This window comes from Haliaeetus albicilla, chromosome 7 (assembly GCF_947461875.1).
Source record: "Haliaeetus albicilla chromosome 7, bHalAlb1.1, whole genome shotgun sequence".
NCBI classification, from domain to species: Eukaryota; Metazoa; Chordata; class Aves; order Accipitriformes; family Accipitridae; genus Haliaeetus; species Haliaeetus albicilla.
In genome coordinates, this window is record NC_091489.1 from 6,623,740 (window position 1) to 6,637,717 (window position 13,978).

Below are 13,978 nucleotides of genomic sequence, written 5' to 3' on the forward strand. Positions count from 1 at the left end.
CCATGAAGACAGCACAAGTTGGGATCACCACCTGTAGGGCATGCTCAGAGGCCAAGGGGAATATTTCTAGGCAGAGATGCAGCAAGGGAAGGGCTGGTGGTCACTGCCTGTGGAGTAGCCAGAGATGTTGTCCTCAGCGCCAAGGGACAGGGACTGAAGGAGGCCAACAGACAGTGTGTCCTGCCCTCCCAGTCCTCTAGGAATGAGAAAGGGTCCAGCTGCTCACCCATTTGTTCCCTCCCAGCATAGCTCCTTTCTCCCTGGACAGCTTTGGAGAGCACTCAGGGAGGAAAGGACCACACAGAGCCAGAGCCTGGGATGCAGCAGAGTTTAATGAGTCTAAAGAGGGAAACAAGATGTCTCTGAGAGGAGGCCACAGTGAAAGGATCGCCACAGGTGGCCAAGTGTCAACACCCCACAGAGGGAAAGGGGCAGGCAGGTCCCCCCAAGCTGCCTTTGGTGGGCCTCAAGGCTGAGGGAAGCAGAAAACAAGAAAGGAAAAGGAGGGAAAGGAGAGAGTGGAGGAAGGGAAGGAGAGGCATTGGCCATGTTTTCGGAGAGCCCAGGCTGGCCTTTTCCAAAGGGCTGACACCCTTTGCAAGAGGAGTGGGGCATGCTAAGGCCCTCTCCAAGCAATGGTCACGATCTCCGTTGTTTGGTCTGGCAACATCTTCTGGGTTCCCGGGGCTCTTTGTCTGGGCTGTCACCAGTGGCTTTAGCAGGGGGAGCACCTTCTGCTGCCACAGTAGCGGCTGGTGATGCAGGAGAGGTCACAGCACCCAGAGTTGATGGGCACTCCGTTACTGCTGAGGATGCTGCCAACGGCAGCGGAGGTGGAGGAGCCCACAACGGTGTTCTGCGGGAAGGAGCTGAGGATGGGGCCAGGAAGAATCACCACCACGGGAGAGGGCTCGATGACAACGGTGGAAGGCTGGCACTGCCTGACACAGGGCTCGTTGCAGCTGTTGGCCAGCGGGGTTGGGCCGCAGGGCTGGCAGGGCTGGCACTTGTCGGAGCAGGACATGTCTCGGGGCTGGTGGTTCACCTGGGAGAGAGGCCAGGGAGGAAGCAGAGCACAGGGACACCTGAGGAACAGCCTGCAACCCCACCAAAAGGAAGCCAAGGCACCCGCTGGGTGGGGAGGTAGAGGCTGTGCAGGGGGGAACAAGGGCTTCTTTGCCTGAGCTCAGCCGAGTCCTTCGCAGAGCAGGAAGGCCCAGCAATGCTCCTGCCTAGCCTGTAGTCAAAAAGATACCTCAGCCCAGCCTCAGACTCTCTCCGTGACAGACCATCTCTCCTTTGCCCTCTCCACCGACCACGATCTCAGAGCCATGACATAAGACCAAGGAGCCGGTAGCAGCTGAGTTGTTCTTGAAGGCTCGACCTTTTTCTAGAGGAGGAGGAGGAGGAGGGGAAAAGGGGGTTCCAACTCACCTGGTTCCTAAGGAGAAGGAGGTGACAGAAGTGGTTGAGAGAGCGACCAGTTGGGCTGGCTTTTATACTGGCCTCACGCTGCCTCAGGGCCCAAAGGCAGTTCTGCATAAGCAACAATTTTCCTGCATGCTCCTAATGAACGGAAATATCCCAGGTAATGACATGGGATGTGCTGCTGTTTGCCTCTACGCTGCCTTTGTATTTCCCGGTTTATGTCATGCCCATTCCATCACAGAAGCTTCTTTTGAGTGCTGGGATGAGAAGTCCCAGGATTTCCAGGTCAAGGATGCATCACAGTGGGCAGGAGACAGGGACTAAGTGCCAGAAGAGCCCAGTGGAGGCAGGTGATGTCACTCTGGGGCACTCTGGTGGGTTTTTTATGGTCCTGCTGACAGGGAGGGCCCTGGCTGCTCCCAGCCCTCCAATCCTTGGCTCGTCACCCAAGGGCTCCTGTCAGTACGTGCCCTGTGCTCTTTCCTTCCCACCCAGCTCAGTCCAACAGTCAGCGGCTGTTGTCTTCCCAGGCAGGCGTGCTGCACTTCAGGTTTTCAACTCTCTTTCACCTTAAGCTGCCCTCAGGAGGAAGTTGCCAACCTCTTTGGCCTCCTCCTCTCTCTGGACAGTCCCTGAGACTCCTCTAGCTATGCTGCTTGCGCATCTGTCCTGTTCGGAGTGCCCTGTCCCTGCTCTGGCAGGGAGGTCCCCAGCAGCGCCTCAGTCACATCCCTTCCTATTGCCTCTGCCCCCATGTGCTTATCAGCAGCAACGTGCGTGGGAGTGTGATTGTGTAGCAGTCTGTGGGATTACCTGCATGCACATCTATGCTTGTGCGTACACCCAGCCGTATGCCTCTGGCGAGATCGTGTTTCTGCGTACACGTGTATCTTTTTGCACAGGTGTGAGTAATTGCATGCAACTACACGTCTCTGTGTCCTTATGCACGTATGCCTGACTCTGTGCATCTGTGTATATCGTTGTGCACGCTTGTTGGCTATGCGTGAATGCATGCGTGTGTGTACATAGTTGTGCCTGACCTCACGCCCAGGCCTAACCATTCCAAGGCCTGTAGTGACATCCCTCCACGACAGTGCCAGGCACTGACACAGTCTCAGCCCCTCATTGTCTGAGGGGTCACAGACAGGGTCACAGCACTCCGGTCTCACTGAGGAGAACCCTGGCCAACTCTGTCCATAAGGCCTCCAGGCAGCCTCGGGGGGCTGTGCTGCTTCCCAGCGTCCTCACTCCTGACTCATGTAAAAGCTTTGAGGTTACAGGATTCTGTTGGTCTGTAGCGATGGGGGAGCCCTCTGCCCCAAATGGCCCTTGTCCAGAGACAGGAGCTATGGGAAAAGGAATGAGAGCCTGCAGAGCCTGGGAGGGGGAAGTTAGTAAACATCAGGCCTTGGGCCAAGGGCTCCAGAAAACAGCACCAACACTGGAAAGGGCCGAGGATCCACACCACCAGCAGCCCTAGAGGAATGCAGCAGTGGTATAAGCTCCCTCTTCAAGCCTCAAATGTGACACTGTCTGGACACAGTGGTTCCCAACCATTTGACCTTAGCTGAGATGCAGGAGACCTAGCTTGAGGGCCCCACGGCCAGGGGAAGGAGAAAGGAAATCCAGCATCACCTAGGATGTTTCCATACATGAGGAGCATGTAGGAAAATTGTTGCTTGTGCAACAAATGGGTGAGCAGGTCAGAACAGCCCGTGCTGCACAATGGGATGCAGAATGGGGGACCGTGGTCAGTACACAACTGTTCCTTTCTGCTGCTGTTTCCTCCTCACATGTTCTTCTGCTCCAGCATGAGTCCTTCCCATAGGCTGCAGTATTTCAAGGCTGGCTGCAGCGTGGATTGTGTCTACGGGCTGCTGGCCTTCTGGATAGGACTGCTTCAGCGTGGGTCCTCCAGGGGCCACAGTTCCTGCCAGGAGCCTGCTTCAGCATGGGCTCTGCATGGACCACAGTTCCTGCCTGGGATATCCTCCAGGTCAGCTTGATAGTCATCAGGGTTCAGCAATGTCCAGCAATCACCAGGTGTGTTCGTAGAGGCAAGGCAGGTCTCAGGTGAAGCTGGGAAGCCACCCGCACGTCAGGGTCCAGACTGAGATCAGTGTGGTCCATGGCCCGATACAGGCACGGATGTGTCACAGCTGGAGCTGGAGCTCGGGTTGGGGCCGAGCACTAGGACTTAAGCTTGAAAGCTGCTCCCACGGGAAGAGGCGGTGGCAGTGGCTGAAGCCTCCCAGCAGCAACATCTGGCAATGATCTCAGCAAGGTCAACGAAGGGGAGCGGGTAGACCTCAGTTACACTGCCTCTAAGCTGGATCGGAGACAAGGCAGACTAAGATGGAGCATGCACGTGTGCTCAGGCATGCCTGCATGGAACCATCAAAAGCCTGTACACTCACATAAAGCACATCATCAGCTAGGGACTCTGCTGAGGAGATGCTCAGGACCACACTGTCAGGACAGGACTCAAGTACGCTGGGGAAGGACCAGGCCCCAGACACCCTCCTGGCATTGCCCCACGACCTGCAGGGTCTGCACAGGGAGGGGATGAGGCAAATGAGCCCAGCAAAATTGTCCTGAGAGCACTGTTACTGTTGCAATGGGGTCAGACACTCCCAGCAGAAGCCCACCTGCGTGCAACAATGAGCGACCACCGGAGAGAGACGGGGGAAGCAAGAGAAAAGGATGTGGCACGTCCATGACAGTCCTTGGGCACGCGGACGAGAAGCACGAGCGTGCTGCCCGTTTCCTGACACCTTTGCCACAAACAAGCCCACAGGAATGACCCAGGTGTACATCACCTGCCTGCACGGGACCCCTCCAGCACTTGAGCTGAGTCTTCTGCCTGTGCTGACGTTTGTCTCTGCCCGGAAATCCTTGGGCCTCTCATCCCAGCACTTACAGAAGCCTTCATATGGGAAAGCACGTGGCATAAGCCAGGAAATGAAAAGGCAGCAGTGCAGGAAACCAGGACACAGCCCATACCATTAGGTGGGATGGTCTGCATTTGACATGAGCTTGTCAGAAAATTATTACTTCCACAAAGGGTGCCTCTGGGCCCGAGGCAGTGCAGGACTGCTATAAAAGGCAGCCCGACTCTCTGCTCTCTCATCCACTTCTCTCGCCTCCTTCTCCTTGGGAATCAGGTGAGTGTGAAGCCTCTTCTCGTCCTCCTTCAAGATCAGGCCTTTCCTCGACGTATGTCGCAGCTGCTATGGGCTGTCGTAGCCCAGGGCTGGGAGCTGCTTCTCATGGCAGAGGGAAGGGGAGAGAAGGTCTTCTGCAGAGAGAGGCTGGGACTTAGTTGAGGTGCCTCCTGGCCTTGGAGCGTATGCTGAGCCAGGAGGTGCCTTGGCTCCACTGTGGATGGGTGCAGTGCTGCTTCTCATGTGTCCCCGTGCTCTGCTTCCCCTCCCCCATCTCCCAGGTGCACCTCTTGCCCAGAGACATGTCCTGCTACGACCAGTGCCAGCCCTGCCGGCCCTGCGGCCCGACCCCGCTGGCCAACAGCTGCAACGAGCCCTGTGTCAGGCAGTGCCAGAACTCCACTGTCGTCATCGAGCCCTCCCCCGTGGTGGTGACCCTGCCTGGCCCCATCCTCAGCTCCTTCCCGCAGAACACCGTTGTGGGCTCCTCCACCTCCGCTGCCGTTGGCAGCATCCTCAGCAGTAACGGAGTGCCCATCAACTCTGGGTGCTGTGACCTCTCCTGCATCACCAACCGCTACTGTGGCAGCAGATGTCAACCCTGCTAAAGCTGCTGGCAACGTCCTCGGGCAAGAACCTCAATAACATGGTGCTGGCCAGAAGATAAGAGCTTCGGGGCATTGTTTCCTTCTTCCACTCTCTTCTCTGTCTCTTTCTTTTGCTGTCGGCGTCTCCCAATGCCAGCCTAGTGGGGCCTGCGTCCCTCTGCAGGGCAGGCAGACGGACACCCTGCAGGAGCTCCACTGCATCTTAGTGGCTGCCCCTGGTGCTCCCTGTGAGCCACCTCCTTTTCTTCTTTGGACTCATTAAAGTTGTGCTGCATCCCAGCCTGGGCCTCCGAGTCCTCCTTTCTTCTGAGGCAACTCTTCCAGTCAGCTCAGGGAAAAAGGTGGAGGAAGGGGAGGGTGGCATCCCCTGCAGTGGATTTTGGTTTGTGCCCTTTCCCTTGCAGCTGACAAAGACATCCCTAGCTACTCCACAGCCAGTGGCCATCAAAGAGAGGATTCCTCCCAAGGGTGGCAGGAGTGGGGATGGGGAGACAAGAATGCCTGGGGGTAGCCCACAGCCTCATCTCCACCTTCCCCTCCCCTCCATTACTTGATCTAGGTCCATGGCCAGCACACATAGGCACAGGCAGATGAGACAGCTACCTCTTACAGTCCTTCAGCACCTGGCAGGGCCCAGCTGCTCTCCAGACATGCAGGACTGAGGTAATTCACAAGTTAGGATCGGGATCAGCCGCACTGAGGCTGCACAATGGAGTCCCCGCTCCCTGTGAACCCAACAGCCCCACGGGCCACTGGGGCTCCAGGAGAGCACCCAGTGCTCAAAGATCCATTTTCTGGCCACCACCCCACCATTTACAGGCAGCGGGTGACCGGGCAGATGGCAGCAGTGCACAGAGCAGCCCCACAGCTACTTGCGCTCTCCGCAGTCCAGTGACCCCCTGCCTTCTCATGGCTTGTTTCAGGTGCCCGTCTTCCCTGAGTTTGTGCAAAGGATTTGTGGCTTTGCTATTAATGCCAAAGTTTAGGAATGCTTTTCAATTACACTTGAAATTTTCTTTTTGGACCCTGGCCTTTTAGCCCCAGGCAATGCTCTATATCCTGGTGTCCCTTGGGTATCCGTGGTCTCCTGGGTGCAGAAAAGGAGCTCCTAAAGACAATGCTGGGCTCAAAATAATGTCTCAGGCACACAGCGGCCCATGGACCACGTGAGGTTCCCCTCATGCTCCTCCTGCCCACGGTTCAGGGCAGAGACACCATCTTTGTCCAGCTCATTCGGCACTGGGCACCTTCAGCGGTACAGGACAGGCACCAACCCAAGCACAGCACAAATGCTGGGGATGACCCTGCCCATACTCAGCTTCCCTGGCTCCCCAGGTGCTCTGAGGCAGGGCCAGCCTGAGCTCTGCTCACACCACCGCTGTTCCTCACTTGCAGGGCAGGGTCTTCCTAGTCCTGCAGTCCCTGGCCGTTGGAGATCTGTCCTCCAACAGACCCTGCACACCACTGGGAACCACATTGGACACACCGAAGGGCAGGGCTGTGCCCTGACAGTAGGACACCTCTCCCCATGCCAGGCTCTGCAGGGAACAGGACCAGTCTGGGCAGTTACACGGGGAGGAAGAGTACTAGTACTAAGCCCAGGAAGGCACAGCCCCAGCGTGGGTCCAAGGCCCTGCTCTGCCCTGGCCCCAGGCAATGGACCCCCGGATGGAGCCCTTCAACACACAACAGAGATGTCACCCAGAAGACCTAGATAATCAGTACACTCCTCTGGGTATAGGTATCTGCTGCCTTAGGCAGAAGTCTAATGTGGACCTGCTGACTCACTCTTTGGGGGTTCTCATTTCTCTGGATCGTGACAACAGCCTTCTAGAGAAGAAGTCCAAATGTTCATGTCCCTCTTTGCTATTCCCTGCCTGCAGTGTATGCCTCACTAGGTGAACAAGCCTAGGAAATGAAGAGGACATCAGCCATGCAGCATCCCATCTTCTCTGCAAAATAAATGTTAGTCTCAATTGCAATAAACTCTTTTGGAGTGCGGATTTTCTTTGTCTCGACAGTGGTGCAGTGGAGCCGTCTGCATACAGTGACATCACGATTGAAAGACATCACTGAGAGGATCATAGAATCATAGAATAGTCCAGGCTGGAAAGGACCTTGACAGATCATCTGGTCCAACGTTTCATGGGAAAGGGAGCCTAGATGAGATCATCTACAACCCTGTCCAAGCGCATCTTGAAAACTTCCAGGGGTGGGAAATCTACCACATCCCTGGGGAGGTTGTTCCAGTGAATGATTGTTCTTACTGTAAAAAATGTATTTCTTATGTCAAGATGAACCCTCTCCCAGTGCAACTTGTACTCGTTGGCCCTTGTCTTCTCCTTGTGACTCCTTGTGATGAGAGAGTCTCCGTCCTCTTTGTAGCCACTGGAATACAGTGATGAGGTTCCCCCCAAGCCTTATGTTCCCCAGGGAGAAAAGACATAACTCCTTCAGTCTTTCCTCATAAGACGGGTTCTCCAGCCCTTCGGTCATCTTTAACAGGTACGAGGGGGTGGCGGTGGGTGCCGGATCTGGATCAGAAGAGGCCGAGACAGGGGACTTGGATCCCAGCGGTAGCTTTCTTGTTGCAGAATGGCCATTCAGCAGGAGAGCCACCTGGGTGAAGATGACCACAAACCCCATGTCCATGCTACCAGGGCTTGCAGGAAGCAGATTATCTTTTTCATATGAGTGGTATACTGGAGCAGTTTGCATATGGTGACATCACAATTAAAGGACATCACCGAGAGGATCATGAACTCGGTGGTAGCCAGGAGGAAGGGGGAAAATGACTGTGCCAGCCAGCAGGCAACACAAACGATTTTCCCGGTGACAAGGAAAGTCTTCATCATTTTTGACACAAAGGTTATGGTGTACCAGATCTCCACAAAGGAAACCTGATGAGGAAGAAGAAATGCAGCAGGGTCTGCAGGTGCTGATTGGTCCACGCAGTGACAATGAAGAGGCCATTCTCCACCAGAGTTAGAAGATACATGGAGAAGATAATGGCACGTGGGGCCATGTGCCCACCGTGGGAGGTCTGGGAAGCCCAGGGGAATGAGATCAGTTACCAGCGTCTTGTTCTCCTTTACCGTGGCCCAGTACGTGACCAGAAGGAATCGGCTGCCCAGACAAGAGTGAAGGAACAAAGCTGTGGTGGGATAAATCTGTGATTTCTGTTGCTGTCAGAGGGACAAAACCAGCCCCTGTGGCTGACTGACAGAACCCATTTACCCCAGATGAAGGTCTGACCATGCCTGGGCTGAGGTGCGGGTAGTACACCAGAGCAGGGAGGACCTGGCAGCCTTCCGACTGACATTGCTGGTTTGCTGGAACTGACCATTGCCATGAAATGGCTGACTCCCGTTGCAACTCATTGTCTGTGTGGTAATTCCTGGGTGCATTGGTTTCTTGATTGCCTCATTCTTAATTGCCTACTTCAAATGCCCAAGGTGCCTGTTAGTAGGAATGTAGACGGTGGCTAGAGATTTCATCAAGTGTGATGGGGAAGAGGAGACAACACTTGGCGAGAGCTGGCAATGTCTTTGCCCAGAGGAGCCAAGCTAGGGTGAGACACCCACTAAGCTGAGCATCCCTTGGAAGCAGTTACAATCAGTTCGTTCATGAAACCATGAAATTAATTTACCATGTTGCCAAGTGACAAAATCCACTGCAGGGGATGCCACCCTCCCCTTCCTCCACCTTTTTCCCTGAGCTGACTGGAAGAGTTGCCTCAGAAGAAAGGAGGACTCGGAGGCCCAGGCTGGGATGCAGCACAACTTTAATGAGTCCAAAGAAGAAAAGGAGGTGGCTCACAGGGAGCACCAGGGGCAGCCACTAAGATGCAGTGGAGCTCCTGCAGGGTGTCCGTCTGCCTGCCCTGCAGAGGGACGCAGGCCCCACTAGGCTGGCATTGGGAGACGCCGACAGCAAAAGAAAGAGACAGAGAAGAGAGTGGAAGAAGGAAACAATGCCCCGAAGCTCTTATCTTCTGGCCAGCACCATGTTATTGAGGTTCTTGCCCGAGGACGTTGCCAGCAGCTTTAGCAGGGTTGACATCTGCTGCCACAGTAGCGGTTGGTGATGCAGGAGAGGTCACAGCACCCAGAGTTGATGGGCACTCCGTTACTGCTGAGGATGCTGCCAACGGCAGCGGAGGTGGAGGAGCCCACAACGGTGTTCTGCGGGAAGGAGCTGAGGATGGGGCCGGGCAGGGTCACCACCACGGGGGAGGGCTCGATGACGACAGTGGAGTTCTGGCACTGCCTGACACAGGGCTCGTTGCAGCTGTTGGCCAGCGGGGTCGGGCCGCAGGGCCGGCAGGGCTGGCACTGGTCGTAGCAGGACATGTCTCTGGGCAAGAGGTGCACCTGGGAGATGGGGGAGGGGAAGCAGAGCACGGGGACACATGAGAAGCAGCACTGCACCCATCCACAGTGGAGCCAAGGCACCTCCTGGCTCAGCATACGCTCCAAGGCCAGGAGGCACCTCAACTAAGTCCCAGCCTCTCTCTGCAGAAGACCTTCTCTCCCCTTCCCTCTGCCATGAGAAGCAGCTCCCAGCCCTGGGCTACGACAGCCCATAGCAGCTGCGACATACGTCGAGGAAAGGCCTGATCTTGAAGGAGGACGAGAAGAGGCTTCACACTCACCTGATTCCCAAGGAGAAGGAGGCGAGAGAAGTGGATGAGAGAGCAGAGAGTCGGGCTGCCTTTTATAGCAGTCCTGCACTGCCTCGGGCCCAGAGGCACCCTTTGTGGAAGTAATAATTTTCTGACAAGCTCATGTCAAATGCAGACCATCCCACCTAATGGTATGGGCTGTGTCCTGGTTTCCTGCACTGCTGCCTTTTCATTTCCTGGCTTATGCCACGTGCTTTCCCATATGAAGGCTTCTGTAAGTGCTGGGATGAGAGGCCCAAGGATTTCCGGGCAGAGACAAACGTCAGCACAGGCAGAAGACTCAGCTCAAGTGCTGGAGGGGTCCCGTGCAGGCAGGTGATGTACACCTGGGTCATTCCTGTGGGCTTGTTTGTGGCAAAGGTGTCAGGAAACGGGCAGCACGCTCGTGCTTCTCGTCCGCGTGCCCAAGGACTGTCATGGACGTGCCACATCCTTTTCTCTTGCTTCCCCCGTCTCTCTCCGGTGGTCGCTCATTGTTGCACGCAGGTGGGCTTCTGCTGGGAGTGTCTGACCCCATTGCAACAGTAACAGTGCTCTCAGGACAATTTTGCTGGGCTCATTTGCCTCATCCCCTGTCGTGGTTTAACCCCAGCCAGCAACTAAGCACCACGCAGCCGCTCACTCACTCTCCCCCCATCCGGTGGGATGGGGGATGAAATCGGGAAAAGAAGTAAAACTCGTGGGTTGAGATAAGAACAGTTTAATAGAACAGAAAAGAAGAAACTAGTAATGATAATGATAACACTAATAAAATGACAACAGTAGTCATAAAAGGATTGGAATGTACAAATGATGCGCAGTGCAATTGCTCACCACCCGCCGACCGACACCCAGCCAGTCCCCGAGCGGCGATTCCCCGCCCCCACTTCCCAGTTCCTGTACTAAATGTGACGTCACATGGTATGAAATACCTTGTTGGCCAGTTTAGGTCGGCTGCCCTGGCTGTGTCCTGTGCCAACTTCTTGTGCCCCTCCAGCTTTCTCACTGGCTGGGCATGAGAAGCTGAAAAATCCTTGACTTTAGTCTAAACATTACTTAGCAACACCTGAAAACATCAGTGTTATCAACATTCTTCGCATACTGAACTCAAAACATAGCACTGTACCAGCTACTACGAAGACAGTTAACTCTATACCAGCTGAAACCAGGATATCCCCTCCCTGTGCAGACCCTGCAGGTCGTGGGGCAATGCCAGGAGGGTGTCTGGGGCCTGGTCCTTCCCCAGCGTACTTGAGTCCTGTCCTGACAGTGTGGTCCTGAGCATCTCCTCAGCAGAGTCCCTAGCTGATGATGTGCTTTATGTGAGTGTACAGGCTTTTGATGGTTCCATGCAGGCATGCCTGAGCACACGTGCATGCTCCATCTTAGTCTGCCTTGTCTCCGATCCAGCTTAGAGGCAGTGTAACTGAGGTCTACCCGCTCCCCTTCGTTGACCTTGCTGAGATCATTGCCAGATGTTGCTGCTGGGAGGCTTCAGCCACTGCCACCGCCTCTTCCCGTGGGAGCAGCTTTCAAGCTTAAGTCCTAGTGCTCGGCCCCAACCCGAGCTCCAGCTCCAGCTGTGACACATCCGTGCCTGTATCGGGCCATGGACCACACTGATCTCAGTCTGGACCCTGACGTGCGGGTGGCTTCCCAGCTTCACCTGAGACCTGCCTTGCCTCTACGAACACACCTGGTGATTGCTGGACATTGCTGAACCCTGATGACTATCAAGCTGACCTGGACTCACTGACTCACTGACTTGCCTTTCCAGCCTGACCCCAGACACATGTAAGACAAGAGCCCGAGCCAGAACACGAGCAGGACAACCTCAAAGTCTGCGCACACTTGCAGACCCATGATCTTATTGGGGCTTTGGAGAAAAGCTGGGATAGCTCTCATGCCTGGAGCGTGCAGTGGCTGTGCAAAACCGAAGGCAAAACTGCAACCCTGCACGCCGTCAGAGCAGGTTTCTGTCCCCTCAGGGACCTGCCAGGCAGAATGCTTGGGGAAAGTGCCATGGGGTTTCAAAGAGGTGCAGGGAGCATGTGAAACACAGCAGTGAAGATCCCATCCACTCCGCTTGATAAAGGCATTCAGAAAGATTTGCCAGGGACATTAGATGGCTGTGGGTTTGGAGCATTTCTTTCCAAATTGTAAAGCGTGACCAGCAAGAGCGTTTTTCTTGAGGTTATTCACAGTTACTTCTGTCCCTTACTGAAGCCTGGAATGGTTCTCTTCTGTTGAAATTCCTGTCCATCTAGTTGTGCTTCACTCTCTGTTGGACCCACTCTATCTATTGGGTTTATGTGGCAAGGGTTCAGCAGCTGGGGGACAAGGTTGCAAGGGTGGCCTCTGTGGGAAGAGTGCAGCAGCTACACCCATGTCTGACAGAGTCAGATCCAATTGGCTCCAAAAGGGACTCACTGCTGCCCAATGCTGAGCCCGGTAGCAACGCTGGTGGTGCCTCCGTGAAAACATGTTTAAGGAAGGGCAAAACACTGCACAGGAAGTGAGGAACGGAGAAAAGGAAATTGTGAGAAACAACCTTGCAAACACCAAGGCCAGAGAGGAGGGAGGAGGAGGAGGTGCTCCAGGCAGTGGTGCAGAGATACCCAGGCAGCCCAAGGGAAAGACCATGGTGGAGCAGATACCCACACAGCAGCCCATGGAGGATGCCTCGCCAGACCAGGTGGATATCCCGGGCAGGAACTGTGGCCCCTGGAGGACCCACGCTGAAGCAGTCTTATCCAGAAGGCCAGCAGCCCGTAGACACAATCCACGCTGCAGCCAGCCTTGAAATACTGCAGCCTATGGGAAGGACTCATGCTGGAGCAGAAGAACATGTGAGGAGGAAACAGCAGCAGAAAGGAACAGTTGTGTACTGACCACAGTCCCCCATTCTGCATCCCACTGTGGTGCTTAAGGGTGGAGGAAGTAGAAGAGCTGTGAATGAAGGAGGGAAGTTGAGGCTGTGAAAAAGAGGTGGGGATGGGATAAAGGCGTTTTAAGGGGTTTTTTTTGCTGTTTCTCACCATCCTGCTGTACTTTTAATTGGCAATAAGGTAAATGAATCTTCCTCCAGTCAAGCCTGGTTTTGCCTGTGATGGTGGTCGGTAAGTAATCCCTCTGTCTTTATCTCGACCAGTGAGCTTTTTCACCTTACTTTCTCCTCCTGTCCTGTTGAGGAGGGAGAGTGAGAAAGCAGCTGGGTGGGTGTCTGGAAGCCAGCCAAGGTCTTTTTAGTTTCACACCAGTTATGGCAATTAGAGGTGCCATGACTGTTTGTCATTCACATGCTTTTTTTCTGCTTGAATCTGTGCCGTCAGGAGCAGTCTCTTTCTCCCGCTGTTGTTGCCCTCAGAGGATGCTGGGCAATGCTGTCAGCTGGCCTTTGTGCTTGTGTACCTGGGAACTAGGGACAGCTTTACAGCTTTTCTTTCCCCAACCGTCCATCCCTCATTGCCTCTCTTTTCCGGCCCATCCACTCTCAGTCTTTCACAGGTAGGTCAGTGCAGAAGACCTCAGCTGTCTTTGTAGTCCCAAATTTCTGAGGTTCGAGCACCAAAGGCTGCTCCCCATGAGCTCTAGGCTTCAGGAGAGGAGGAAGCTCGGACGTGGGGCACAGTACAGTTCTCCTCTCTTGGCACCCAGGCAGGAGGCCCTTCTGTGCAAGGCTGGGCTCTGTGGGTAGGGCCCTCAGTTCTCCCTGGGCACCCCTATTTCCACTGTGCACCCAGAGATCTGCAAATGAAGATGCTGTTTCTGTGAGGGTCTGGGGTTAGTGGCCTGAGGGAAAAGGAGAAGGTGGTGAGAGAGCTTCTGCCATGGAACTGTTCTGTCCCTGCACCCCGGGATGGGATTGCCCTTGCCGTGAGCTGCAAAGAGGGAGCGCGGGCTGTTCTGACCTGTGCTCTCTCTAGAGTTTCACGGGAGGAACTGTCAGTCCCTCACCTGTGCCATCTTGCAGGCCCATGCAAAAAACCTTTTTGCCCTGGAGCTGCTCCGTCGGATGGGATTTGGGGATGTGCACTCTGCAAGACACCTCAGCCCTGCAAATCTGTGTAATGAACCGCTGGGGCTGCATGGAGCACTGTATGGGTGTGACGGAA

At 55.0% G+C, this 13,978-nt stretch overlaps 1 protein-coding gene and 2 pseudogenes across 1 annotated transcript; 1 reads left to right on the top strand and 2 right to left on the bottom strand.

Moving 5' to 3' along the window:
• Positions 1-141: 141 nt before the first annotated feature.
• LOC138685810 (feather keratin Cos2-3-like) lies at positions 142-1,180 on the bottom strand. Its single transcript, XM_069786168.1, has one exon. The coding sequence runs from the start codon at positions 1,022-1,024 to the stop codon at positions 716-718; it is 309 nt and encodes a 102-aa protein (XP_069642269.1). The 5' UTR covers positions 1,025-1,180; the 3' UTR covers positions 142-715.
• A 3,278-nt stretch (positions 1,181-4,458) lies between these two features.
• Positions 4,459-5,480, top strand: LOC138685811 (feather keratin Cos2-3-like; annotated as a pseudogene).
• Positions 5,481-8,970: 3,490 nt separating this feature from the next.
• Positions 8,971-9,988, bottom strand: LOC138685813 (feather keratin Cos2-3-like; annotated as a pseudogene).
• Positions 9,989-13,978: the final 3,990 nt, after the last annotated feature.

Excerpts from the sequence above, each read along its gene's own strand:
- LOC138685810 (XM_069786168.1), bottom strand. The coding sequence starts at position 1,024 with ATGTCCTGCTCCGACAAGTGCCAGCCCTGCCAGCCCTGCGGCCCAACC.